Source organism: Tiliqua scincoides, chromosome 3, assembly GCF_035046505.1.
Source record: "Tiliqua scincoides isolate rTilSci1 chromosome 3, rTilSci1.hap2, whole genome shotgun sequence".
Lineage (NCBI taxonomy): Eukaryota > Metazoa > Chordata > Lepidosauria > Squamata > Scincidae > Tiliqua > Tiliqua scincoides.
The window spans coordinates 196,322,711-196,347,935 of record NC_089823.1 but is presented as its reverse complement, the minus strand read 5'-3'; the positions used below and the strand labels follow the sequence as shown (position 1 = coordinate 196,347,935).

Sequence of the window (25,225 nt, the reverse complement as noted above, 5' to 3'; positions counted from 1 at the left end):
TGACAGATTAGTTGGGTAACCTAAACTCTGGACACATATTGGCCTCAAGCCAGAGATCACTCCTATGCCTCCTATAAGTGTTACTTGAGAGTATTTCTACATTATTATTATTATTATTATTATTAAGAATATTTATATTCCACTTCTCAACAAAAATGTTCATAAAGTAATTTACAGATAAAATAAAATAAAATAAAGCAATGGTTCCTTGTCTAGACAGGATGCACAGTCTAAAAAATGCAGAAGAAGGACCAGCAACAACCACTAGAAAAGACACTGTGCTGGAGTGGATGGGGACAATTGTTCTTTCCCTACTAAATACAAGAGAACCAGCACTTGAAAAAGCCCCTCTTTGCCCAGTTAGCAGGGGCAAAATGAAGAACCTTTCTCAAAGGTTGCGTGATGAACTTACTAAATGTAGTGGGTATATTGATCTGAAGTATGTAGCCGCTTGTGTTTGAGTATAGAAGGGAATATCCCTTCATTGCTGTCTGATTTCCCATCTGAGGCAGTGGCTGCTTTAGAGTGTGTTCAGAGATGACATAGTGAATTCCTTCTCCACTCACACAGATTGATCTGGTAGTTTCCACATGCAGATGGAAGGTGCATTTGTTTGCATGCCCAGAATACAGATAACACAGGCCTGCAAGACTGAAAGTCAGAAAATTTTTCCCAAACTTTACGGTGGTATGATATGAATTTGGGGTGCCGATTCAAAAAATGGCATCCGTTTTGCCCTATCACGTCTAGTTTTGGAGATATTGTATAGTCTCATTAGTCAATGGTTCAAGCAGCTTCCTCATGAGGAAGCCATGGTGTAGGCTTTCTCATGTGGAAGCTGCTTGAACCATTTACTAAAGAGGCTATGCCGTGTCTCCAAAGCTAGACGTGATAGGGCAAAACGGTTGCCATTTTTGGACTCAGCACCCCAAATATACCCAGAAATTAGTGTAACGTTTAAGGAAGCAAAATGTGTGTTGGCCTGTGTAATTGGTCTGATCATTTTTTCCCTCTGTGTCATGCTGCAAGATCCCATGTAACACATGTTCCACATGTGCAGTGACCCCACATTCTCCGAAGGAGTCATTGCATCAGGACAATTATTTCTGGTTGCTTTACTATGATAACAAAATCTGTGATCTTAAGCAAGTGTATGAGGAAGTAGACTTAACTGCAATCTGTTGGACTTTCTTCCAGATAAACTTGTATGCTTGGGCTGCTTGCCAATTGGCTCCCATTTACAATTTACCTTGAGGCTACTTTAAAGTAAAATGCTGTTGGTACAGTAGCCAAGATAAAACGATGTGCACAGTTAACTGTCCTGAAGGCTCTTTGCAATCAGCCCAATGAACGGTTTGCTTAAATGCCAGTCAGTAGAACTTGGGCATACTTCAGCCTTTCTTTCCCTTTGTCTGCAACCAAATATACATGAGGAGATATTTATTGATTTAATTGGGGTTCAATACCATTAATTGTGTTCTAAGCTGCAGCCAGAAACCGTGGTGTTTTGGGACCTGGTCAGATATTGTGCTTTGGAACAACCTGGACAGACTTGTGATCTAAAAATGACTGAAAAGCGAATGCTGACTCACTTCCTGTCAGTGCTTGGATGTGGGTAATTCAACCCTGGGGTAGAAGTTTTTTGTTTTTGTGATACAGATGGCACAGGTTGATCATCCCATCTTTTGAGCAGGGGAATTGGCCCCCACAACTTTTTGATCCTTTAATTCAGTGACAGAATGAGTCCATTTAGACTTGACACTCACTGTGAAGATTGGCATCTCTGGTAGCAGATTAGGAGTGAGGAAAGTCTATAGGAATCATTTGCTGAGCTCCAAACAATATGGCTAGTGAGTGTAATGTCTAGACCTGTTCTCAAACAGAGTAGTTTACTTAGGTCTCCCTTTCCCAAAGCCCTAACTTTTTTTAGGAATCATCATCTGTTGTTGAATGGCCCACCTCTGGTCTGCAACACCTTTTGCTCTGTCCGCTTGGTATCCATTAGTATGTAGGCATCTATTGTAGCTCAGCACAGTGGCATAGCTAAGGAGGTGCAGGGGACGACGACAAGCTGAACTTGACAGTAGTGACCAAAATTGTGAAAATCTTGGTGTGTATGAATAATACCATCCTGTTATATATCATTGGAAAGATAATTTAATGCAGAGTGCAATGAAACAAACTGCACTGAAATATCTGTATTCTATCAAACGTTATGGCCAATAAACCAGAAAATGAAAACACAACTCTCTTATGGAACAAAAAGTGGATTTGCTTAACTCCAAACTAACCTATAAGACTGATTGTTCTGAGTGCCAATGAGATGTTATTATGATGCAGCATGGAACCAATAACTTTTTATTTATTTACTTAATTAAATTTGGCTTTATCATCCGGGGGGCTACAAAATCTTCTTTGACCTTGGGTAGCAGATATATGCCTTAGCTATGCCACTGACTGGCAGGAGGCAGCAAAGCAAGTGGGTGGTGAGCTGCTGGGGGAAGGAGGTGGGTTCCTCCCAATTTTCACTTTTTAAAAAGCCTGGGCGTGATGTCACTTCAGGTTGTGACATCACTTCCGGGGCAACATTTTGAGCTTGGCACCAGGCTACACGATCATTAGCTACGCCACTGGCTCAGCAGGTCAACAATTGCTGCTTCCTTGTCTCCCTGTGACCCCTCCATTGCTCTATGATTGGGACAGAATAATGGAATAGGTCTCTGCTGTGCTTCCTTCTGGGAAAAGAGCCCAATTGGAGGCTTGTCCAGTGGCAAAATTACAATCTCACAGAGACAATGGGAATCACCTGGAGATGCAGCAGATTCTGCTTATGTACAGAAATTTCAGTGGTAAGTTCACTGTTGAAGAACACTCACTCATTCACTGCATTTTGGATGCATGTACTATCTTGCCTTCTAGACTGGGTTAAGGAGAAATGTGTGCTACTGATTTTCAGAAGAAGCTGAATTGCACAGCACTGATTGTTCCATGACCTTTGTCTCAATCTCAAAGTCATTCCCCTCATCTTAGAACAGTTTTTGAAATGTTAAAAAAGCTACTGAAAAAAGAAAAACCATAGCACTGAACAAACATTTGGGTAGATAACTACGGGGCTGGGGAACATCAACATCCTGCTGGGGAACATCAACAGTCTATTCAGAGCCAAGTAAAGTGCCTTTGAGAAGTGAAGGCAGGGGGGAAATGGAGGTCATCCTGCAGCAAAAATCCCATTCTTCTTCCAGATGGATCTCTACACTGTCTCAAAATTTGATTGCTAATATTCACTGAGGGAGGTGAAAGTTAAGAAAGAAGAGGGACTTGAAGGGCTTCGAGAAGGGAATGATTAAGTAGAAGCCCCCCCCCCCAAGGAACAATTTTGGGGGGCAGGGATGCTTATTGCTGGCCTTCATTCACTCAGCCAAGGACAAGTAAGCATCAACAACCAAAAGGACCAAGAGAAGGAAGCTTCCTGCAGAGCTATGGCTTATTTTGTTTGTCAAAGGCCTTTGGAGGGGGAATGTCAATCCAGTGACCCTGACTTTCAAAGCCTTCTCTTTTAATTTCAGAAAGGGAGAACAGTCATTGAAGGTTGAGTTTTTCTATACAGAAGGATACATGATCTGTAGGACCAAACTGCATTGTCTTGATACTGGGAAATAGTGGTGTGGGAAATGGAGTTGAATTTTATGTCATAGGGTATGATGCGCTAGACAGTCACAGTTAAATTCCAGCTGAGCAATTTGCTCATTGGGCAATTTTATGCAGGTGGCCTCAGTCCTCATATCTCTGGCCCCAATTTGCTATATGAGGATAACTACCTTGCAAAGTTGTTTAGATAATTTATGTGAAATCATTATGGTTGTTATTAAAAATATATTCTGCTTTTCAGCAAACAGTTTACAAGGTTGTTTTATAACACATGAATGAAAAAAAGGTTCCCTATCTTACAGCCAGGTCCTATGCCGGTCTTTGCTGGTAGGATGAGTGCATGCACTGTCTGTTGCAAACATATAAGGTATGTTGCAGCTGTGCAGATGACCTTGGCACCGGTGGAAAGGCCAGCACTGGACTACTGGTGCCAGTCAGAGGCCAGTGACCACTGGAGCAGATAGGTGCTCTGCTGGCCAGCAGGGCAGGGGCAAGAGAGAGTGGAACGGGGCAGGGAGGTGTTACAGGGTGGGGAGGTCAGGGAGGGAGTGGATCAGGCCCAAGATGGGGTGGGAACAGTAGAGTAGGCCTCTACCATGTCCTATTCTCCCTGCTGAGCCTTTTCTCCCAACATGGGGAATTGGGAGAAATCTGCACCAGTGAAATCACTGGTGATATCAGATTTGCACCAGTGAGATCAACATAGACATAGAGGCTGCTAGGACTTTACCCAGGGTAAAAGGATGAATGTCCTCTTACCCCAAGGAGATCTCCAGCAGCCTCTAGTCCTGTGCTGGATGTAGCAGAGGCTGCACCAGCCCTGCTGGATCGTAGCCTGGGGCTTTAGTTAGGATTGGGCTCATAGAGGAGTTCACAGTCTTAAAAATGAGACACAAGCAAACAACTACTGAGGAAGATGCTATGCTGGGGTGAATAGGAGTAGTTGCTCTCTCCTTGCTAAATATCAGGGGTGCCCAAACCCCAGCCCTGGGGCCACTTGTGGCCCCTGAGGACTCCCAATGCGGCCTTCAGGGAGCCCCCCAGTCTCCAATGAGCCTCTGGTCCTCTGGAGATTTGCTGGAGCACACACTCACCCAACGTAACTGCTCTCAGCGTGAGGGCGATTGTTTGACCTCTTGTATGAGCTGTGGGATGAGGGCTCCTTCCACTGCTTGCTGTGCATCTGTGATGCAGTAGTGGCAGCAAAGGAAAGGCCAGCCTTGCTTTGTGCAAGGCCTTTTATAGGCCTTGAGCTATTGCAAGACCTTCATTCATTCATATAAGTTCATCTTTAATATATACATTTATGTAAACATATGTAAATTTATTCAAATTTTAAATGTAAATTCTTTTTTCCCCCAGCCCCCGTCACGGTGTCAGAGAAATGATGTGCCCCTCCTACCAAAAACTTTGGACACCCCTGCTAAATATAATAGAGCCCCTACTTTAAAGGATGCCCCTTTGTCCAGCACTTAGTATTTATATAGTGCGTTCCTAAATTTCACTGTTACAGTGATGAGTTAACAGAGCGGTCATGTGACTTTTTGGAAAAGCAGTTCATTTTGAAATGGGTATCTTTTTCTTCCAACATGGAAAAGTCCCCAGTGGTTTTCTTTTTCCACATTACAACCTCTGCCACAGTTTTTGGACACTTTGTATCTTTCTGTCTAATCAAGAGATCTCTGGAATGGCTGGAGAAAACCTCTCCTGTTTTCATTCCTCACTCAACACTGCTTTATCTGCTGTTTTTGCAAAAGCCAGATGAATCTCTTTATCACCATTTAATGACAAAACGTTTTTTGGTTAATGCTGTTTTTCATAAGGCAATCACCCCTCTTGCACTACTTTCGGGGAGGGGGGCAGGGGAAGCTACAGTCTTTTGACAGCTAAAATGAAATAAAGCTATGTACAAACTCAGACCGAGTCAGGCAGATTTCTCTCTCTCTCTCTCTCTCTCTCTCTCTCTCTCACACACACACACACACACACACACACACACACACACAATGCATGTTTTGTGCAATACCTGCAAACAATTGAACATTTTGCACAGTGTCACTGCAAATGGGAGTTACAAGCCACAGTTCTTTCCCTGGTAAAGAGCACTGCATTTTGCTAACTTGGCTTGATTTGGAAACATTGTTTACCTTGTGCTTCTTCTTTCTAGGTATGAATGCTGCTGTTCGAGCTGTAACTCGCATGGGAATATATGTTGGAGCAAAAGTGTTCCTGATCTATGAGGTTCATTCTCTCCCCCCCCCCCAAATGCTTTTCTTTTTAATGTATTTTGGCAAATGACATTAACTAAACTTGATGGTTATAAGTACAGATGGAACCTATTTATCCGTGTTAGTTCTGTTCCGTGGCTCTGCAAGATTAACAAAAAACGCGTTCGCTAAATTCCATAGTGTTATGCAAATACACTGCAGCCTGACACTTCCGGATGGAAGGAAACTAAGGCAGCTGTTATCAATCCTCTCCACTCCTTACTCAGCCCTCTCCGTTGCCAGCTACCTGGCTTCTTTCACAGTTGGGATGCTGATCTTTTAAGAGTCCAGCCCTATACGTTTCTACTCAGAAGTAAGCCCCATTCCAGTCAATGGGGCTTACTCCTAGGAAAGTGTGGAGAGGATTGTAGGCTATATCTCATGCTTTGCTTGGTGGGAAGGCTTGCTTGTGTTGGTGATAGCCTGCACCTTGGGGGGGAGGGGGTTTGCTTGTGTCGGTGATTGCCTGCACCATCTCAGTGGGGGGGGGGATTTGGCAAAAACTCCCTGGGTTTTTTAAAGCAATCCCCTCTGTTGCTACCGCACCTGCCCCTGTGTGAGTGAGGGAGCGAGGGAGTGAGCGCTCCACCTTGCTGCACGTGTTCTGGCTACAGAGATTTTCAGCGCCCCCTTCTCCTCTTCAGCCTCTTTGCTGGCTCAGGGGCTCCAGGAGTGTTACTGTTCCTTTGCAAGGGGAACCTCTTCCAGGGCTATTTCCCTGCCTGGGCAAGGCAGAGCCTTTCTGCAGTGTTTTGGGCTGCCTGGAAATGGAGCGAGACCCAGCACAGGGCAAAGGAGGCAAAGGTGTGTGTGACTTTTGGTTCCCCCACCCCATTAGTGTTGAGACAAATCCGCAGATAAAAAATACGTGGATAAATAGGCTGCACCTGTACAGCCTTGTCCTCAGATTTGCTGTCCAGCTACCGGGAGATTTTGAGGGTAGTAAAATTGAAAGAGGAAACTGGTTTGTATGATATTCTCCTCCACCTTCTCCCATTGCATGGTGAGGAACAAGACACTGTGCCTATCAGTCATGCTTGCCTCACCTCTCCATGCACCAAGTGCAGGGGCCTAATCAGAGTACTGGTTCCTGACTTTTTGGGGGTGGGGGAGTTGAGATCAGCTGCAAGACTTTGGCTTTCACACACTGAATTTGATGCATGTACAGCCTGTTCAACGTTTGCACGTCTGGGTGGATATCTGGGTTATCAGAAGGGGGTCAGGAATGCCTGGTATACAGAGTGGGAAAGCATGATCTTCCTTCCATTCCCACAGGTGGCAGGACAGCCTGCATATGGCTTTAAAAGCTGTGCTCCTCAACCTTCATTCCTCAGATCACCATCTGAACAACTCCCATGATTGGGAGTGCACTTTATTAGTAGCTGTGCTGTGAGAGACAGCCCTGCTCCAAAATATGATTGTATATATATAAAAAAATTATTCCAGTTTGTTTGGTCTTTGCAATGCATGTTTCTAATGTTATAATGCAATTGTTTTTGTGTATGTGAAGCTCCCTGTTTAATTGCCAGAGATTATCACTGTGGAGAAGCCATATGGGTGAGGGGCTGAGAAATTGTGTTTGACATACCAGACCTAGAGGGTGGCATTTTTTGCTTTGCTCACTGCTTCTCTTGTATTCCTGTTCTGTGTAGTAACTTGAAGTAGCTGTGTAGATGAGGAGGAGCACCCTATATATTGCCTATAAAAATATTAATTTTAATGCAACATGGAATAAGTTTCCTGATGGAATGGCATATTCGCGTTTCTGCCTGTTCTTCTTACAGGGTTACGAGGGGCTGGTTGAAGGAGGAGAGAATATCAAACAAGCAGACTGGCTCAGTGTGTCCAACATCATTCAGTTGGTAAGGCTTGAATGTTAATCCTTCCTGACTCCCTGATGTGTAAGCGATCAGACCTTGTGATATTTTCTTAGCTCCTAGAGCTCAGAACTCTTACTACCTTTGTTATCAGAGAGGTTTGTATATTTCTTATATGGGGCATTTCCTCTCTGAGTTGGAGTGTTAATTTGTGGACCTTAATAAGACATGCCATCTCTTCTCATGGTGCCATTTCTGAAATAGACGGGCAGGGTGGCAGGACAGCCTGCATATGGCTTCAAAAGCTGTGCTCCTCAACCGTCATTCCTCAGATCACCATCTGAACAACTCCTATGACTGGGAGTGCACTTTATTAGTAACTGTGCTGTGAGAGACAACCCTGCTCCCAAATTCTTGATTGGATAAGCTACCAGGCAGTCCTCCTCTTTGGAGGTTCAGTGAGGGGAAAAACAGGTGTCAACTGGTGGAAAAGTTTATAAATTTGTGACATCAGAACAAAGAATTCATTTACTACAACAGCCAGCTAAATTACAGGCCAGCAAAGTATTATACACAGACCATCCTGGGAATCATTTGTTCAGGTAAGCAAGGTCTTGTACTGGTTGATGAGTTGGTTTGAGCTCACTGGAGGTTGGAAGCTGTTACCAACCAGTTCATGGGGTACATTTTGTATAGTTCTTGTTTTGTTTTGCATCTTGTACTCTTGGATGGAGTTCCAGATGAGCCCTGGATGATCAGGAGCTGCCTTAAGCTGAATTTTATCAACTGTCCATTCAGCCCAGTAGTGTGTATTGACTGACAGCAGTTGTTTTCTAGGGTCTTGGGCAGAGGTCTTTCTAGCCTTGAAGTGGCTAAGAGACTGAGCTGTGAATCAGAACTCATCTGGTTCAAGTTTCACTTCTGCCATGAACTCATTTGGTAGCCTTAGGCAGTTCACTCTTGATCTCAGCCCCCCACCTGTAATATGGGGATAATGCTATGTACTTAGAAAAGAATTACATCAAGATATTACATGTGAAACATTTTGCTTGCTCAAAAATAATGATGCAAACCCTGGGTATTTTTATTATATCATTTAATTGACGGCTGAGCCTCCTGCATTCAAAACATCAGTCTTGGTTGTGAGATGAGTATCTTGATGGGATCCTTAGCAAACCTGTTGCTGGAATTTAAGGACCATTTTACAGGGGAATTCCAAGGAAGTGTTGAGAAAGGAGAAAAGCAATTATACTGAATTGATTTCCCTACTTGGTTGTTTTTTAGTTCTTCTGTACATGTTGCATGCCCCAGTCAAAATCTCCTAAGCAGGGTGTTTAATATCCTTTAAGAAACCCCTTCTAATTTGGTGCAACTCCTTGGCATGTTTAATTTGCTCCTTTCCGCTCACAATTTTTGATTTTTTCTGTCTATATACTACAGTAGAAAATGTCAGCCAGTGGGTGATTTGAATTTGTTTCACCATCAAAGCTACTTATAATTATACAATATTTGCAAAACAGTACCAATATATGAACACGCGTGCCCTGGTATCCACAGGGGATTCTGTCCTGGAACGCCCCCCCCCCGAAGTTAGCTGAAACTGGAGATACCAGGGAATGCCCCCCCACCCTCCAGAGGTGAGGGGAGGGTCCACTGAACCCAGCAGAGGCCATGGACTTATAATAAAAATGTCACTTCCAGTTTCACAGAGAAACCAGAAGTAGCTTCTTTTTTTGTTAACTATCGGGCTAAGCAGTCTGAGCCCAGCAGAGGCTGCTTGCAGTCTGAGCCTGTGGATGGACATCTGTGGCCTCTGCTGGGCTCAGAGGACCCTCCAGAGGCAAGGGGAGCAGAGCTCCCCTAACTTCCTGAGGGAACGCATTGGGAGGCCACAGACCCAATCTGCAGAAAATGAATCCAAGAATACAGGATCCATTAATAGTAGGGCCCCCATATTTAAATTCTTGGGCTATATTTACTGACATAGGACTGATTTGGATGATACCATCCAGTCAGTTCATCAGATCACCTGAGAGGAGAGTATATGTCCATGTATCTCATCCTTCCTCCCAGTGCACCATGCCACTGCTGTATAATCATGTGTGTGTGTGGGGGGGGGGGGGATGTCCAAAGCCCTCATCACCCCATGACTTTGAAGTACAGGTTGAGACCAATTATTTGCGTGGGTTCCATTCCAAGCATTCACCTGGATGGCAAAAAACGCACTATAGCAAATCAATTTAAAAAACAAAGTTTCTTTGCTCCAATGATTTAAAAACAGCTTTGCTGACCTTTGTGACGTAAGAGTCATTAAGAAGACAATTCATCAATCAGTCCTCCTCCAAGAGCTTACAAAGGCGCTTCACTCAGCTCCTCCCTTCACCAGTGCAAAGCTATCACCTTTCTTTCACATGCTCAGGGGGAAGGGAGGGGTCTGCTGGAGAGAGAAGGATTGATGGATTGTCAGCCAGCTGCCCTCTCTGTCTCATTAAGGAGGCTATTGTTAAAGGACTGTTCAGTTTTTTAAACTGATTTTAAAGGGGTGCATTTTTCCCCTTCTCCGGGGATCAGCACATTCCTTCTCATTTGCAGTGGCCATTTGTGTTGAGTCAAATCTGTGTATAAAAAATCCATGTATAAATAGGCTGGACCTGTAGTATTTAAATCACACAGTGAGAGGTGGTTCAGATACTCCTTCCCTCCAAACACATGCACTCCACAATTATGCAACAGTGGAGTGGTGCAGTTGAGTGGGGAAGAGACTTGTGCATGTGTGCACACTTCTCATGGAGTGATGGAGCCAGTCAGATGTATCATCCAGACCAGTCCATGGTTAACACTGCGCTTATATATTTTGCATTTAAGTGGATACAACAAAGTATAACTGTGAAGAACATGTGTATGCAAAGTAGAGCATTTTCATTCAGAAATATGAGTAGCAGCTAGGAAAATATCAGATTCATGGTCTTATGCATTTTGAAGGAAAAGGCCACAGTTTCTGCACCTTGGTGCCCTACTTGACACAGATTTATGTGTATTTAGTGCTTGGATATTTGTACCCAAATGCAAAATATCTGATGATAAGAAGCCTTTGCATTGAAGTATGTGTGCAATGCACACGTATGTTGCAGGGGCCTCAGCTGGTCATTGCTTTCTGCAGTGGGAAAACACTACTTTTCCCAGTGTTCTGTGGCAACATGATCTTGCTGTGTTCCTGTGCTAGCTCCGACTCAAAGGAGTTGGAAAAAGTCAGCAATCCTGGCTCTTGATTCTACTCCCTTTAAACCATATGAAGTGTTCTTGTAGGCCTTCACAAGGTTATGTCTCAGGAATGCTGTTTAACTTGTTAACTCAGGGTACCCCCATGCTGGCTATTTCTGATATTGATGTTAAAATAGACAGTGGTTCTTATCTCTGGTTAACAATCTAGGATAATGACCTCTGAGTCTTAATTTCGTTAACAAGACAAGTTAGTGGTTGCATTCCTCTGTGGATAGGCAATCCTAGTTCTGTTTTATAGACATGCCATAGTCCAGTTGTTCTCCAGTGATTCTTGCTCATCTCAGAAACACAGCTGTATCCAGATCTCGCCTGTTCATCTGGTCTGGGGCACTGCTGTGGTTCACACTCCATTCGAGCTAGAATTGCCTCCTAAGAGGATTGGATTGTCAGGAACTTGTCTGAGCAGAATCCATTCAGCCCACTCACCAGAGCGTTGTATTGTTTTTCCCCTTAGAGCCCTACCCAATTTGACTGGTATGTGTCCTCTCCCTCAGGTAACAGTTTGGTGTTGCATGCCCCTGCAAGATTGTCCTCTCTCACTTCCTGTCTGTATGCTGCTGTAACACAGCTGCTGTTTCCAGTGGGATGTAGGCTTATGCCAAGCTGGCATGCGGTGTGCAGTGCTTTGTCCTTCCCACCCATGCTGACTATCCGAGAACCTTGCTCTGAAAGAGGAGGGCAAGAATAGCAACTATGCCAGCTTTCTGGGTGCACTTACACCTTCTTAACAGGTTTTGACAGGGTCTCCAGGCAAGAAGCTAACTGTGCTAACAGCACGCTCTCCCTCTCCAGACCTTTTCAGCGCATTGCTCTTTGAATTATTATTGCAGCCATTGGCTTTGTGTTTCTCAACCCCTGTTGCTTTCATCCTCTAAAAGTAATGCTTACTGGTAGTAATCCAGACCTTTAGCTCCCTGGATGTTGGTTGTTGTGCAAGTCCCACGGCTGTCGTCCTTTCCCTTCTGCAAATGGAGAGTGTGTTAAGGAATACCATTTCCCCCATCACAACCCTGTTCATCAACATGTGAGGGTCCTGGCTGCAGAACCAACTGAGCAGCACAGCAGAACATTGAGAGATGGATGTGATTTTGAGTGAACCGAGAGATACCTCTGTATTGGAATGTATTGGATTGTATGAACCTCTATTGGGCAGCAGCTGTAGCTGTGTCGTTCAAGACCTTTCAGTAGGAGAGTTGGCCTGTTAGTAAGGCAAGCTGTTTAATGGCACAAGTGGTATATTCAGAGATGTCTGAATCATTAGAAAAGCTAAGTAAACATTGCAGCAATGGATACCACATATTTGGCAATGTACTGTAACTTACTAGAGAAAGAGTCCACCTCTTTGAGAGTTTAGTCTCCCTCTCAAGTTAGTTCTACTATGAATTGGTTAAAAAAAAATAATCCCATGCTTTGGAATGATGGCACTTCTCTTTTTACCTACTAATACTAGTGTCCCATTGATGCAACAGGATGGAAAAAAGAGTTTCTTCCTGGGCCTCCATGACATGGGCCTCCTATAGAGGATGTGGCAACTGTATTCTGCTTGAATCTGGAGCAACCAAGTCAACTTGTTGTCATCTCCTTGTGTAGAAAGTGCCCATATTGATTTTCTGTTCCTAGCTCTTCAAGGATCAGTCCTCTGCTCTTCGCCTATAGGCACCCCTGTGGACCTACCTGCTCAGTTTCTTCATTTCTGCCTGCTTTCATTTGTAGCTCGGGCCTCTTTTCTCATCTTGCTTGTTTGTAGGGTGGCACGATCATTGGCAGTGCCCGCTGCAAAGCTTTCACCACACGGGAAGGCCGTCTCCAGGCTGCCTACAACCTGGTACAGCATGGCATCACCAATCTGTGTGTCATCGGTGGGGATGGCAGTCTGACTGGTGCAAACATCTTCAGGACAGAGTGGGGTGGTCTTTTGGAGGAACTTGTCAAAGAAGGTATGTGTGAATCTTGACCCCCCCCCCGCTGCTTCCCAATATCCCCCCCCTCCACTGCTGCATCCCAATTCCATTGCCAGCCTGGTGCCTTTCTTTGGCTACTCCTAGTATGAACCTTGGATGTTATTATGCACATTTCTATGACCTTCTATTCATGGCAGAATCTGCATAGATTTCAGTGGAAGGCTGTGTAGCAACCAGATGGAATTTACTGTGTTTAGAAAGCCACTGAGGTCACTTCATGCAAGCACTAGATGTGTGGCAGAAGCATTTTATGCATTGCATTCCAGCTTCTCCAAATTCTGTTTCAGGGACAATAGCATGGCATTCCATCTGCATTTGTTGGGTGGAGGGAATATCCATTATGCCAGCCATCCCTTTTTTTAATTAACAAAGCCTTGCTAGCTGTGCACCCTGGGCGGGAACCATCTAGCAAAGAAATCTGCAATACTGTGTTTCTCCATTGGAGAACTATAAATTTACTTATCACTATCAAAGCAACTTTTTATTAATTATAAATATATACGAAATAATTATATAGTTAAAAAATTTTTTTGAAACAGTTCACATGTATGTTTTTCATCTCCTTTGGAATTCTCAACATCACTTCCCCCCTCCCACCTTTCCCTTCAACATTGTACTTACAACTTCAGCCTTCTGTGAAATCTTGTTGTGATTTCCTACGTACATACAAACAGCCTTTCCTACATACAGCCGCACACTCTTGCCTGTTCATATATCCAGACACCAACAGATGTCAGAGTCAAATGCGTAGACTGAGAAAAATAAAATGGAGAGATCACTGCAACTACTGACATTTTTGTTTAGAAAACTTTCAACCTCAGTGAAATCAATATTGATATGTAGAGCCTAAGCTTCCAATCCTGTTCCTCCTCAAATTATTTATTTGCAAGTATTAAAAACACGTTTCTGCAATCAAGTTGGTACCAGTGCAAAGAGCAACATTATCTGCAATTTATCAAGATGCAATTACAAATCAAATTTAAATGTAATAAGGTTAGAATCTCATTTTCACTTTGTATGTAAAAGAAAAAAATTGTGCCACATGAAATTGACAATTAACCTCTTTCATTTGATTTAATTCCAGCTGTTTGTTTCTGTAGTGTAAACTTTTACTCTCTAAGGCTGCAATCCTAACCACAGTTTCCTGAGAGTAAGCCCCATTGAACAAAATTGGACCTGCTTAGGATTGTGCCCTAGAATTATCTTTGGGAGTAGGCAATTAAGTTTGATATTCCTAGGCACAGAACCATTCAAGTTCTCATTCATAGTTGTTTTTCCTTGCTTTCTTAGGAAAGATCAGTGAGGAGGTGTCCCAGACGTACCGTCATTTAAACATTGTGGGCCTGGTGGGTTCCATTGACAATGACTTCTGTGGCACAGATATGACCATTGGCACGGACTCTGCACTGCACCGTATCATGGAGGTGATTGATGCAATCACCACTACTGCCCAGAGGTAAGCCTGTGATTCTCTGATCTTTGCCTCCCTGCCTGCATTTTCACTAGGATGCACCTTGCCCTAGAACCAGCTTGAGAGTTAGATAACCCACAGTTGCTTCCTGCTTTGCAGTGTCACTGTTTCTAGGTGTTGATAGGTGTAATAAAATTGCTTCTCTGATGGTGCAATCCGATGCATTTCTACTCAGAAGTAAGTTCCAATGTGTTAAATGGGGCTTACTCCCAGGAAAGTGATATAAGATTGCACCTGATGGTCCAATCCCAACCTACCTTTATGGTGGCAGAAACTGCATTTCACCAGCAGAAACTACTTTATGGCTGATGCAAACATAACAGCAGCAGTGTTGTGGGACCTGGCCACTACCATGAAGGGCCAGCTCCGTGCGAAGATGGACGCCAGACACCTGCTGGTGCTGGTAAGCCAGTGCAGGAAGTTGAAGTGAGGCATGGTGGATGCTGAACGGGGCAGGGGGAGTGTGGAATAGGGCGTTGATGGGGCAGGGCAGGAGGATGGATCAGGTCTGGGAAGGGGTAGATTCAATAGCAGCACACATCAAAACCTTACTCCCTTCCAGGGCTTGTTCCACCTGAACATAAGAACATAAGAACAGCCCCACTGGATCAGGCCATAGGCCCATCTAGTCCAGCTTCCTTTATCTCACAGTGGCCCACCAAATGCCCTAGGGAGTACACCAGATAACAAGAGACCTCGTCCTGGTGCCCTCCCTTGCATCTGGCATTCTGACATAACCCATTTCTGAAATCAGGAGGTTGCGCATACACATCATGGCTTGTACCCTGTAATGGATTTTTCCTCCAGAAACTTGTCCAATCCCCTTTTAAAGGCATCCAGGCTAGACGCCATCACCACATCCTGTGGCAAGGAGTTCCACAGACCAACCACACACTGAGTAAAGAAATATTTTCTTTTGTCTGTTCTAACTCTCCCAACACTCAATTTTAGTGGATGTCCCCTGGTTCTGGTGTTATGTGAGAGTGTAAAGAGCATCTCCCTATCCACTTTATCCTTCCCATGCATAATTTTGTATGTCTCAGTCATGTCCCCCCTCAGTCGTCTCTTTTCTAGGCTGAAGAGGCCCAAACGCCATAGCCTTTCCTCATAAGGAAGGTCCCCCAGCCCCGTAATCATCTTAGTCGCTCTCTTTTGCACCTTTTCCATTTCCACTATGTCTTTTTTGAGATGCGGCGACCAGAACTGGACACAATACTCCAGGTGTGGCCTTACCATAGATTTGTACAACAGCATTATAATATTAGCCGTATTCACAAATACTTGGACAAATTCACAAATTTGTCCAAGCCAAATTTTCACAAATTTGTCACAAAGCCGTATTCACAAATACTTGGACATGCACCAGGAATCAAGCTGACACAGGTCCAACTTGACCTGCTGGGGCAGCTTCTGGGGTTTATCCCAGGTCTCAGGGGTTTATCCCAGGTCTCCAGAGGCCAAGATCCCTATGGCATACAGTGGAAGCCGCACTGGCATTGCTGTATCACCGCATGGGAATTTTGTTAGGATTGGGCTCCCCGACTGTACTCTTTCCAGACAATGGCTGCTCTTGTTGATTGCCCTATAGAAGCAATTCATTTGCTGCCCAGGCTCAAATGTCTACACCCATGCTAGCACTTTATTGTGGCTTTGATATAGGCGCTCCTGACATTTTTGTTAGATAAGTAACCTGCTTTGGTTTTCCATTGTTGAACAAATTGTATACCAATAGTGTAGTGTACCAATACCAACCCAAATGGGTTGGAACCAAGGTCCTTGTAGCTTTTCACAACAGTTGCATTTCCTGAGCTAGCCAGCCTTCTACTTTTCTACCTCCTGGACATATATGTACAACCCTACACTTTTTCAAGGGAAGATGGAGGGCAACAACACAGTGGTAGGTGATCACCTGCTAAGATTGCCTTCCAATCAGGGAGCCACAGATTTTGGTTGGTTTCTGTTGCCAGCCAGAATTTGTTTGTCATTTGTCAGTGATCCTCCCTCTCCCGTCAGGTGGTGGGGGGAGGGCTGGGATCTTGATTGCAACATCTTGCAAAGTGTCTCCATGACCCATTGTGGCTGCAGGAGGTCATCACTATTATGTTGAGACTTTTCAAGGTTCTGTGCAAATTTTAGGGGGATGTCAAGTTTGGGAACATCTTGTTGCCTAGATCTTGTCTGGCAAGATCTGGGAGATTCCCCTAAACTTCTCTGGTTCAAAGGAATGGATGGAGAAACTTACCCGAATGAAAAAAAAATGTGCTCACCAGCAATAAGCTAATTTGCGTAACCCTGCTCCCAATAAAAATGCTGTGTCCTTTTCCCTGCTATATTTGTGAGTATTGTACTAATGAAAAAATGATTTTTGCTTTGCAGCCACCAGAGAACATTTGTACTAGAGGTGATGGGCAGACACTGTGGGTAAGAAAAAGATTTCTGCTGGTATTTTGAGTTGAGGAGGAGTTGGGGTTGACCAGTTTCATGTTAGGCAATTAAGCCTAAAGAGAACCATGTGCAGTATGGAGTGCCCTCAAACCTGGAGAGTTCTAAATTATTGTTATTCAAATTGGCTCAGGGCCAATTTGGTCATCTTGACTGATGCTTGGGTTGCCATCCACCAACTGACCCTCTTCTACCTCTTCAGGTACCTTGCATTAGTTTCAGCCTTGGCTTCTGGCGCTGACTGGCTTTTCATCCCTGAGTCTCCTCCTGAGGATGGCTGGGAGGATTTCATGTGTGAGAGACTTGGTGAGGTGAGTCTGGTGGTGTCTCATTCAGCAAGATCACACTGAATATGACAATAAAAAACAGTTGGAAAGTTCGGTTTTTTCTGTAATGCAAAGTGTACTAAAAATCCCATTGAAGTTAATGAGACCATATTTCCGTATCAGCTTATTGTCTTGTGTACCAACTCAATGCAGCTTTAAGAAGAACCACTGATGGTGTTGCTGTTCTTGAAAAACCTTCCTTTGCATATCTTCTTCTTGTGCATGCTGTCAGTGTGGATGGTGCTGAGTATCAAAAACTGGCCAACAGGCACATGGAACTATGGAAGGAATGTCAAGGATTCAGAGCATTGAGAGTTTTCGCTGTAAAAGGATAGATTCAGGTTGAACATATTTCATAAAAGAGCTTATAGTTTCCATGATCCAGACAAGGAGAAAGGGCTAGATGTCAAAGCCTGAAAATTAATTTTGGGCCCTGTTTTCAAGAGATGCAGTCAGTGCAGTCTTTTGCTTGCCTAAGGCTGGCATCAGTCATTAGTTTCCATTTTTATTTTTTTTTGGACAGGCACGGAGCAGAGGATCCCGACTGAATATTATCATAATCGCTGAAGGTGCCATTGACAGGAATGGGAAACCTATCACCTCTAACTATGTGAAGGATGTAAGTGACAGATTAATAGGGTAGAGCCAGAACAATGAAAAATTGTGTCAGTGCACAGACGTTAGAAGACAAGAGATTGCTGCAGCCTTTTCCAGATTCTGGAAATGTCTCTAGTAGAAAACTTCACCCTGTGTTCATTTTTGTTCAACTTTCCTGGAACTCTGTCAGCTCAGAGGAGTGGAAGTGGTCATTGTGAACTTTAATACAAATGCATGGGCAGTATGTTAGAAATGCTTCCCTTTTCTTCAAAGTAATCCTATGCATGTTTACTCAAAAATAAGTCCCATTTATTTCAGTGGGACTTACACTCAGATCAGGATTGCTGCCTTAGTTTGAGAGAGGGAGATCTGATGAAGGGTGCATATCCATATATATGTGCATGTAATTTTTTTTCTCATCTTTCTGATTAGTTGGTTGTGAAGCGCCTTGGCTTTGACACACGTGTGACCGTGCTTGGCCACGTGCAGCGTGGTGGGACCCCGTCAGCATTTGATCGTGTCCTGGTAGGTATTATTATTCTGGCTAGACGTGAGGGCCTTTAGAGTGTGTTTGCATAGCAGCTTCATACTCTGTTCAATGCTCTTGTGATACAGCAGAAATGTGAAGAGAGAGGTCATAACTGAATACCTTGCAAAAGCAGGTTCTTGTTTTTCCTCACAGACTGAAAACATGAATTCTGCTAAACAGAATGCACAGCCCATACATGCTGCAATAGCCTCAATCTGCATTATGCCTCTCTGTTATTTGGGTGGAGATAAGCTTACCTTTTACTTTTAAGCTGTAACTGAAGGCAAACGTTGCTGGTGTGTTTTAGAACTGCTGTGCAGATGCATTTGATGCATGTGTATGATGTAATACACTTGTTGGACAAGGGCATTTAGCACACTGTTCATTGTCTTTGCCCTGCTTGTTGTAAGGTTTGATTATTAGGAGATGATATAGGAGAAATTTTGGAAGCTCTGGTGTGACATCTAGAGGCTTGCTGCACCTTCCCTCAGACTAGTACATGTGGATCCTCACTGGTGACTTTGGAGGAATTGATCAGCCTTCTCTGAGCAGTAAGCTGCCCTGTGCATATAATGTGTCTTCCTTCCAAAATGTGTAACTTCTAATCTGTTACAAATTATATTATTCTCAGTGACTGTTCTACTTTTCCAAGATCTCAGTGTTCTTCAGTGGTTCTAGGGTGGGTCTGCCTTTACTTTCGAGACAGCATCAACTCTTTGTTACAGGCAGGGTCAAACTGTTCCCCCTGGACTTCCAGACCACTACTGCCTTGTTAGCAACAAATGGGTCCCGAGCGGAGGTCCATTCTGAGTTCAGAATACTTGAAGATTTTGTTGTCATCTTTCTTTATTTGAGCTAGGAACTGGACTGGGAGAGAAAGGCTTTGCATTAAACCTGGCTTTTATTTGTTTTTATTTTCACGTCAGTCTTTTCCATTTATTTGGAGGTTTTTCTGCATTCCCAGTGGTGCTAGAAAAGAAAATTTAAAAAGGCTGGGACTTCTTACAAAAGGTCTGGGTGCACACATAGGTCATTTTTCCAGATTCATAAGTGGGGCAATTGACTCCTGGGAGTGACTTGGAGGGATTCTTTTAACTATGGTTTTGCAGTTGATCAGTTTGGTGTTTCTACAGTGTAATTTTGCAGTCTGCAGGTTCATGCAGTGCTACAGGATGGGAGGGGATCTTTTCTAGCTTTGGGCACAGTCTGGCAAGGTATCCTTGCAAACTGACTCTGTTCATGACTAAGAGGAAGCAGCATCCTAAAAAAGCAAAAACTGCTCCACCCTGGCACTACCAAGAAAAGGAATTCATTGGTAGCACTAATTTCCCTTTGTCAGTTAATCAAGCAACCAAATGTATAGGCTTATTTACTTAAAGATTTATACCCTGCTCTTCACTACCCTGACAACAGGGGGCCCAGGGCAACTTAATTTAGGTGCATAGCTATCTGATTACAGATTCCTTTTCCTTTGAAGAGATTGTTTCCAGAGTCTGTTAATCAATATTTGTCTGTGTGGTGTGAACAAAGTATATTAGATTGTGATTGTAAGATCACAAGATATAGATTTTAGATTGTGAGCCCTTGTGGGACAGGGAGACATTAGTTATTTGATTTTTCTCTATAAACCGCTTTGTGAACTTTTAGTTGAAAAGCGGTATATAAATAATAATAATAATAATAATAATAATAATAATAATAATAATAATAATAATAAGGAAGAAAATAAGTCTTGCAGTTGTGAGCAGGTGCCATGTAACATTTCAAAACTGAGTTGGGGAATGAGGGGCTGCCCCAAATGTGTGAATGTCTTGCTGGTAAAGGAATATTCCAAGGCTAGCTGTCCCCACCACCCCAGCTTATGCTGTCGTCGTAGCAAGTCTTTGTCCTAACCATCTCTCCAAGACAGATTTTTGTCTGTTTTCACTCCTTTGCAAAGTTTTATTTCCTAGTGATTTCCATTTTCAGAGTAGGGAAAACTAAGTTCTATAGGCTGTATGTCATTTTTGAGGTGTAAACTCCAGGATAACCTCAACTTTCTGTTTTAAGGTTTCCAAAAATACATTCCCTTTCGTAAGAATCTGAAGCATGATTTTCAATGTTAGGTGAGGCAAGACTTGTCTGCCACCAGAGTTATGCCATGCTACAGAACCACAGCTACACATAGCATACAGCTAAACATGCAAGTTATGTTTAGCTGTCCATCTTGTATAATAACATTATATGTTTTCCTTTACCCTGGGCACTAACCATGCAATGATGGGTCTCTCAGTAACCGGCAGCAGTGAACCAGTCCTCTCAAGGAAAACATATTGTTTGTCTCCCAGAGCAGCAAAATGGGCATGGAAGCTGTGATGGCATTACTTGAAGCAACACCAGACACACCAGCTTGTGTGGTGAGTCTCTCTGGAAACCAGTCAGTGCGGCTACCCCTAATGGAATGCGTGCAAGTGGTGAGTACGTCACAAGACCATAGAAGCCAAATGTTCACAAAATAAAACACTGGGCATTGTCTGGGTGTTTGAAGGTGTCCATTTATATGAGTGGGGAGACTGGTGATTGGTGCACATGATTAATTATAATAAATACTAGCTGTGATTAATAATAATATACTCTAGCTGCTATAGAAGTATGCTTGGCCATGATCCAGCTGTGGAAGGCATATGGCATTTGCAATGGAATATTAAGAATCACAGCATACATTTAAAATAAAACCCATCTGATTTCTGGGGAAAAAACTTAAAACCTTGTTAGCTTTTGCTAGAACCATAGAAAATTAAGTGGTTAGGAATCTTAGTGGACAGAAGGTATCACTTGATCACTATGGATAGCTATCAACCACTCTGCATGAATTGGTGAGCTAATGCTTTTCTGTGATCCTACACAACTTGGGATCTGATTTGTATCAAAGGAAGGGGTTGGGGTGGGGGCAGGCTGAGGGAGTGCCTCTCTTCTCTGTCCTGTCCAACCTCTAGAGGAAGAACTTCACAGAGCAGAAGGCAATGCGTTATCCCTAAGGACCTCTGCAATGCGTGGGCTCTCCCTCTTTCTATCTCTTGTTTTATCTTTCTGCTAGAATAGTCTTGTGTTCATCCAATCCCTGGGCTTGCCTTCGTGGTTCCCAAATAGAAACTGAATTAATCTGTCTGCATCTTAGTTTTATTAGATTTTTGTTATGAATTTTTTCTGTAAGATCTTCACAATAATCCTTTCTCTTCTTTTTAGACGAAAGATGTCCAGAAAGCAATGGATGAGAAAAGATTTGATGAAGCTATTCAGCTCAGAGGGAGGTGAGCGGCCTTTCTGGAATCTGAGAGGAAATTAAATTTCTGTTTGTCTTATGAGCAAAGCTCTTGATATTTAGTAGCTAAGATAGAAATTTGATTTGACCCCAATTAGGTTGATTCTGTTTTCCTAATATTTGCTATTCATCAAAGTGGTTTGAATACTAAAAATGGCTCAGTGGCCTCTTAATATGAAATTTGAAGACTATTAAGGAATAATTGTGCTTTAGGCTCTATAGAAATTCTCTGCTTCTTTTTCCCCCACTCACTGAAAAGGCCCAAAACATAAGTATTCAGCATTTTTTGTTTTGAATAGGTATCATTCACAGCTGGAGGAAGTCTCTGGATGTTAGTGGATATGTGCCGACGTGCATCTTCTGAACTATCCCAAACCTATTTATTATGAGCCAAACTATCAGGATGATGGCTAACACTCCTTCATGCTCTTTTCTAGCTGCACATAGTATGCCCATCCCCTTTCTCTGAGCAACCAGAAGACACATTAGTGGAAACACAGACTTATTTAGGTATCTCATATATTGTCTGACAGTTGATCAGTAGCTCACTGCAATAGAATAAATCTCACAAATATCTCTGGTTATGAGCTCCTGGTTTTTTTTAGTTTAAAACCTGGTCTGTTGCCTCTCTAGAAAAAGAAAAAGTCTTCTAGCCATGTATTCAGAGAGGGGCAGCCCAATCCCAAGCTGTGCTGGCACTGTGGGGCTGCATGACCCCCACTGTATCCAGCACTAATCTGGAGCAGGCTGGAGGTTTCCTCAGGGTAACGGGATATTTTTCTCCTTTCCCCAAGTAATGCCCCAGCTTGCTCTATGGGGCTACTTGGATTTCTGCCACCTATTTAGCTGGCGGAAGTCCAAACAGGATGGACTTCCACAGGATGGGCGACGTCCAACCAGTGTAAGGCTGCTAGGCCTGGACTGGAGGATAGGATATGGCAGAGGAGGTGTCTGCTGATCCCCCTCCCAGGCCTGATCTGCTTCTATTGCTCCCTCCCCCAAAACGTCCCCTTCCCGCCTTCAAACCACCCTCTTGTCGCCAGGTGCAACCTTACCTGCACTGTCCATCAGAAGGCCTGGATGCAGCATTGGTGGGGCGATGGTCTTCCCACTGACATTGCTTACTCTCCAAGTGTTGCAAGTGCCTTATAGCACGTTTGCAGCACCTTGTATCGATAGATCTTCAGCTTAGGATTGTGCTCAGAGAGAGACAGTTGGTCCATAATTATACACTCCCATGACTACTGAAATGGGAAATAAGAGTTAGATTTTATTCACAGTCTGGTAATGTTATGCTCCTAACAGCCCAATTCTACCTAAATTCCCTTATAGCAATGCAGCAGCAATGTCTCCAGGGTGGCTTCTGCTGATTTTTGGCTGCTGCTGCTGCCTCTGATCTTGCCCTCCTGGGCCTGATCCACCCTCCTCCCTACCCCCATCACTGCCCCATTTTGCCCACCCCTCCCCTGTTCCACCCTCCCTCTACCCCATTCAATCTCCTCTGCACTTCCTTCCAAACCCCTGGACCGTCTCACCTTCTCCGGCAGGGATGTCTATTGGTGCGCAAAGCTGGCCACTCCCTGCTTGCATTTGGCAACCAGGCTGTAAGCATAAGCCTAGTCGTGTTTGCAATGGCTGTAAAGCCAGTTACACCAGTGGAACATGAGTTCTAACATTGTAATCCTTCAGTAGGATTGGGCCATTAGTAAATCCCTTCTCTCCCAAGGGAGGAACTGCAAGCTATAACTATTTCTTGTCTTAAACCAACATCACTATGGCAGCGATAGCAGACCATTGGATCATTTATCAGACTAATCAGTAAGAAAACATAGGCTTAACTTTTTGAGGAAATGGCTGACATCAGTGAATAAGGGCAATAATTGTTTCATTATGCTTTAAATGATTTCTCCAACAAGTTTTGTTTTGAGAATGGCAAATGTGTGTAGTTTAGTTTTTATTTGAGCAAATATTTGTTGAAGGACTTGAGAGTTCTCTAATGTATACACTCTTATTTGAAAGTCCCATTGAATGAGATGAGCTTACTTCCAAGTAGACATGGTAAAGATTGCACTGTAAGATGCACACTAGATAATTTACTTGCCTTATTCTGAAGTAACTGGCATTTTTCCATTAGCCAGTTTTTCTGACAATCCTAAAGTTCATGGAGATTCTTTGCAGGCAATGTATTTTGTACATCTTCTGAAAGAAAAATCTGGGATGTCACATTTCAAATATCATGTTTGTATGATATTGAATCCAAAAGGAATGGGGGGGGGGATGACATATTCCGTCTTGCAGACTAGATTTTAGGGATGACTATGAAATGCCAAGAGTGAAGGGTGGCCAGTGTAATTGTGGACTTGTTTTCCAGGAGCTTTGAAAATAATTGGAACATTTATAAGCTACTTGCACATCAGAAGCCAGCTCGTGAAAAGGTGAGGAGGCAAGGGATCAAAGGCACAGGTGCTTAATTGAGTGCTTGTTTTTCCAATGTACTGTGATGTAAAAGTGAATTGCGGTAATCCCACACAAAGACAGTTTAAGGAGATCCCATTTAAATCTTCGTGGTTTGCATGTGTCTAAATGTACACAGGACTGCAGAATGTATTTCAATTTGCGCAAACCCAAAACTCACCAAGTAATTGGGAAGCAGGCTCAAGAGCTGCATTGAGTCAGTTAATGAAGGCATTATTTGGAAAACTCAAAGAGGGCAACTAAAATGATCAGCGGACATAGCACATAACTAGTTTTTTGAATTCGTTGCCACAAGATGTGGTGATAGATGCTAGGTTGGAGTAGCTTTAAGAAGGGAATTGGATAAAGAGGTTGATGACAGATCTGTCTGGGGTTTACCACTTGTGGTGCCTATACACTACTTCTTGACAGTATGCCTCTGAATACCAGTTGCAAGACTGGTATTCTTTTGGGTAGGAAGAATGCCTTTCCTGCTTGTGGGCTTCCTAGAGGCAGCTGGTGGACCATTGTGGGAAACAGGATGCTGGACTTGCCCTGATTAGTGAACAAATTGCACTTAAGTTACATGTCTAGAAACAATGGAAATAACAGGTAAATGCAGTGTTTTCCTTATTACGTGGAATCTTTGTATATGCAAGTGTGCTGTTCAATGCTGTTCCTGTGGTGTAATGTTTTTCTGGGTGTTGTACCCATTACATTTCCTGCCATTAATAGGGAGTTTTGTTGTACTGCCCTGTGGCTAAATATAATAAAAGTGACTTGAGTATCCATTCTGTACATCCAATCAAGAGCTTTCAGGGCAGTGGTGAAAGGAGAGCTATCTCCTGGACAATTGCAAAACATAATTTTGTAAACAACCAAACAATTGCAAAACAATTATTTCCTTGAGAAATTGGAGGTATCCTTGCAAACCATCAAGGATCTCCTTACCCTACTGGGGAAGCTTCTTGGATCATTCTGCTTGAGTGGTAAAAAAGGGATGCAAAAGCAATCCTCATTTCTGCCTCAAATTTCAGTAGCACTTAATAATAAAATGCACAATTACACAATGCATTTACATCACAAGGGTACAACCTTCATTGTCAGGCCCGAGAGGTATGGGGAGATAG

General features: G+C 43.3%; 1 protein-coding gene across 1 annotated transcript in view; it reads left to right on the top strand.

Moving 5' to 3' along the window:
- The window catches only part of PFKL (phosphofructokinase, liver type), a 49,055-nt gene that overhangs the window by 12,280 nt on the left and 11,550 nt on the right, over window positions 1–25,225 (top strand). Inside the window, exons 2-12 of the mRNA XM_066620790.1 lie at window positions 5,816–5,889; window positions 7,700–7,777; window positions 12,762–12,951; window positions 14,266–14,431; window positions 16,823–16,867; window positions 17,091–17,199; window positions 17,738–17,833; window positions 18,244–18,336; window positions 20,668–20,793; window positions 21,566–21,630; window positions 24,013–24,076. Coding sequence (XP_066476887.1) covers window positions 5,816–5,889; window positions 7,700–7,777; window positions 12,762–12,951; window positions 14,266–14,431; window positions 16,823–16,867; window positions 17,091–17,199; window positions 17,738–17,833; window positions 18,244–18,336; window positions 20,668–20,793; window positions 21,566–21,630; window positions 24,013–24,076 — 1,106 coding nt within the window. The remainder of the gene's footprint in view (window positions 1–5,815; window positions 5,890–7,699; window positions 7,778–12,761; window positions 12,952–14,265; window positions 14,432–16,822; window positions 16,868–17,090; window positions 17,200–17,737; window positions 17,834–18,243; window positions 18,337–20,667; window positions 20,794–21,565; window positions 21,631–24,012; window positions 24,077–25,225) is intronic.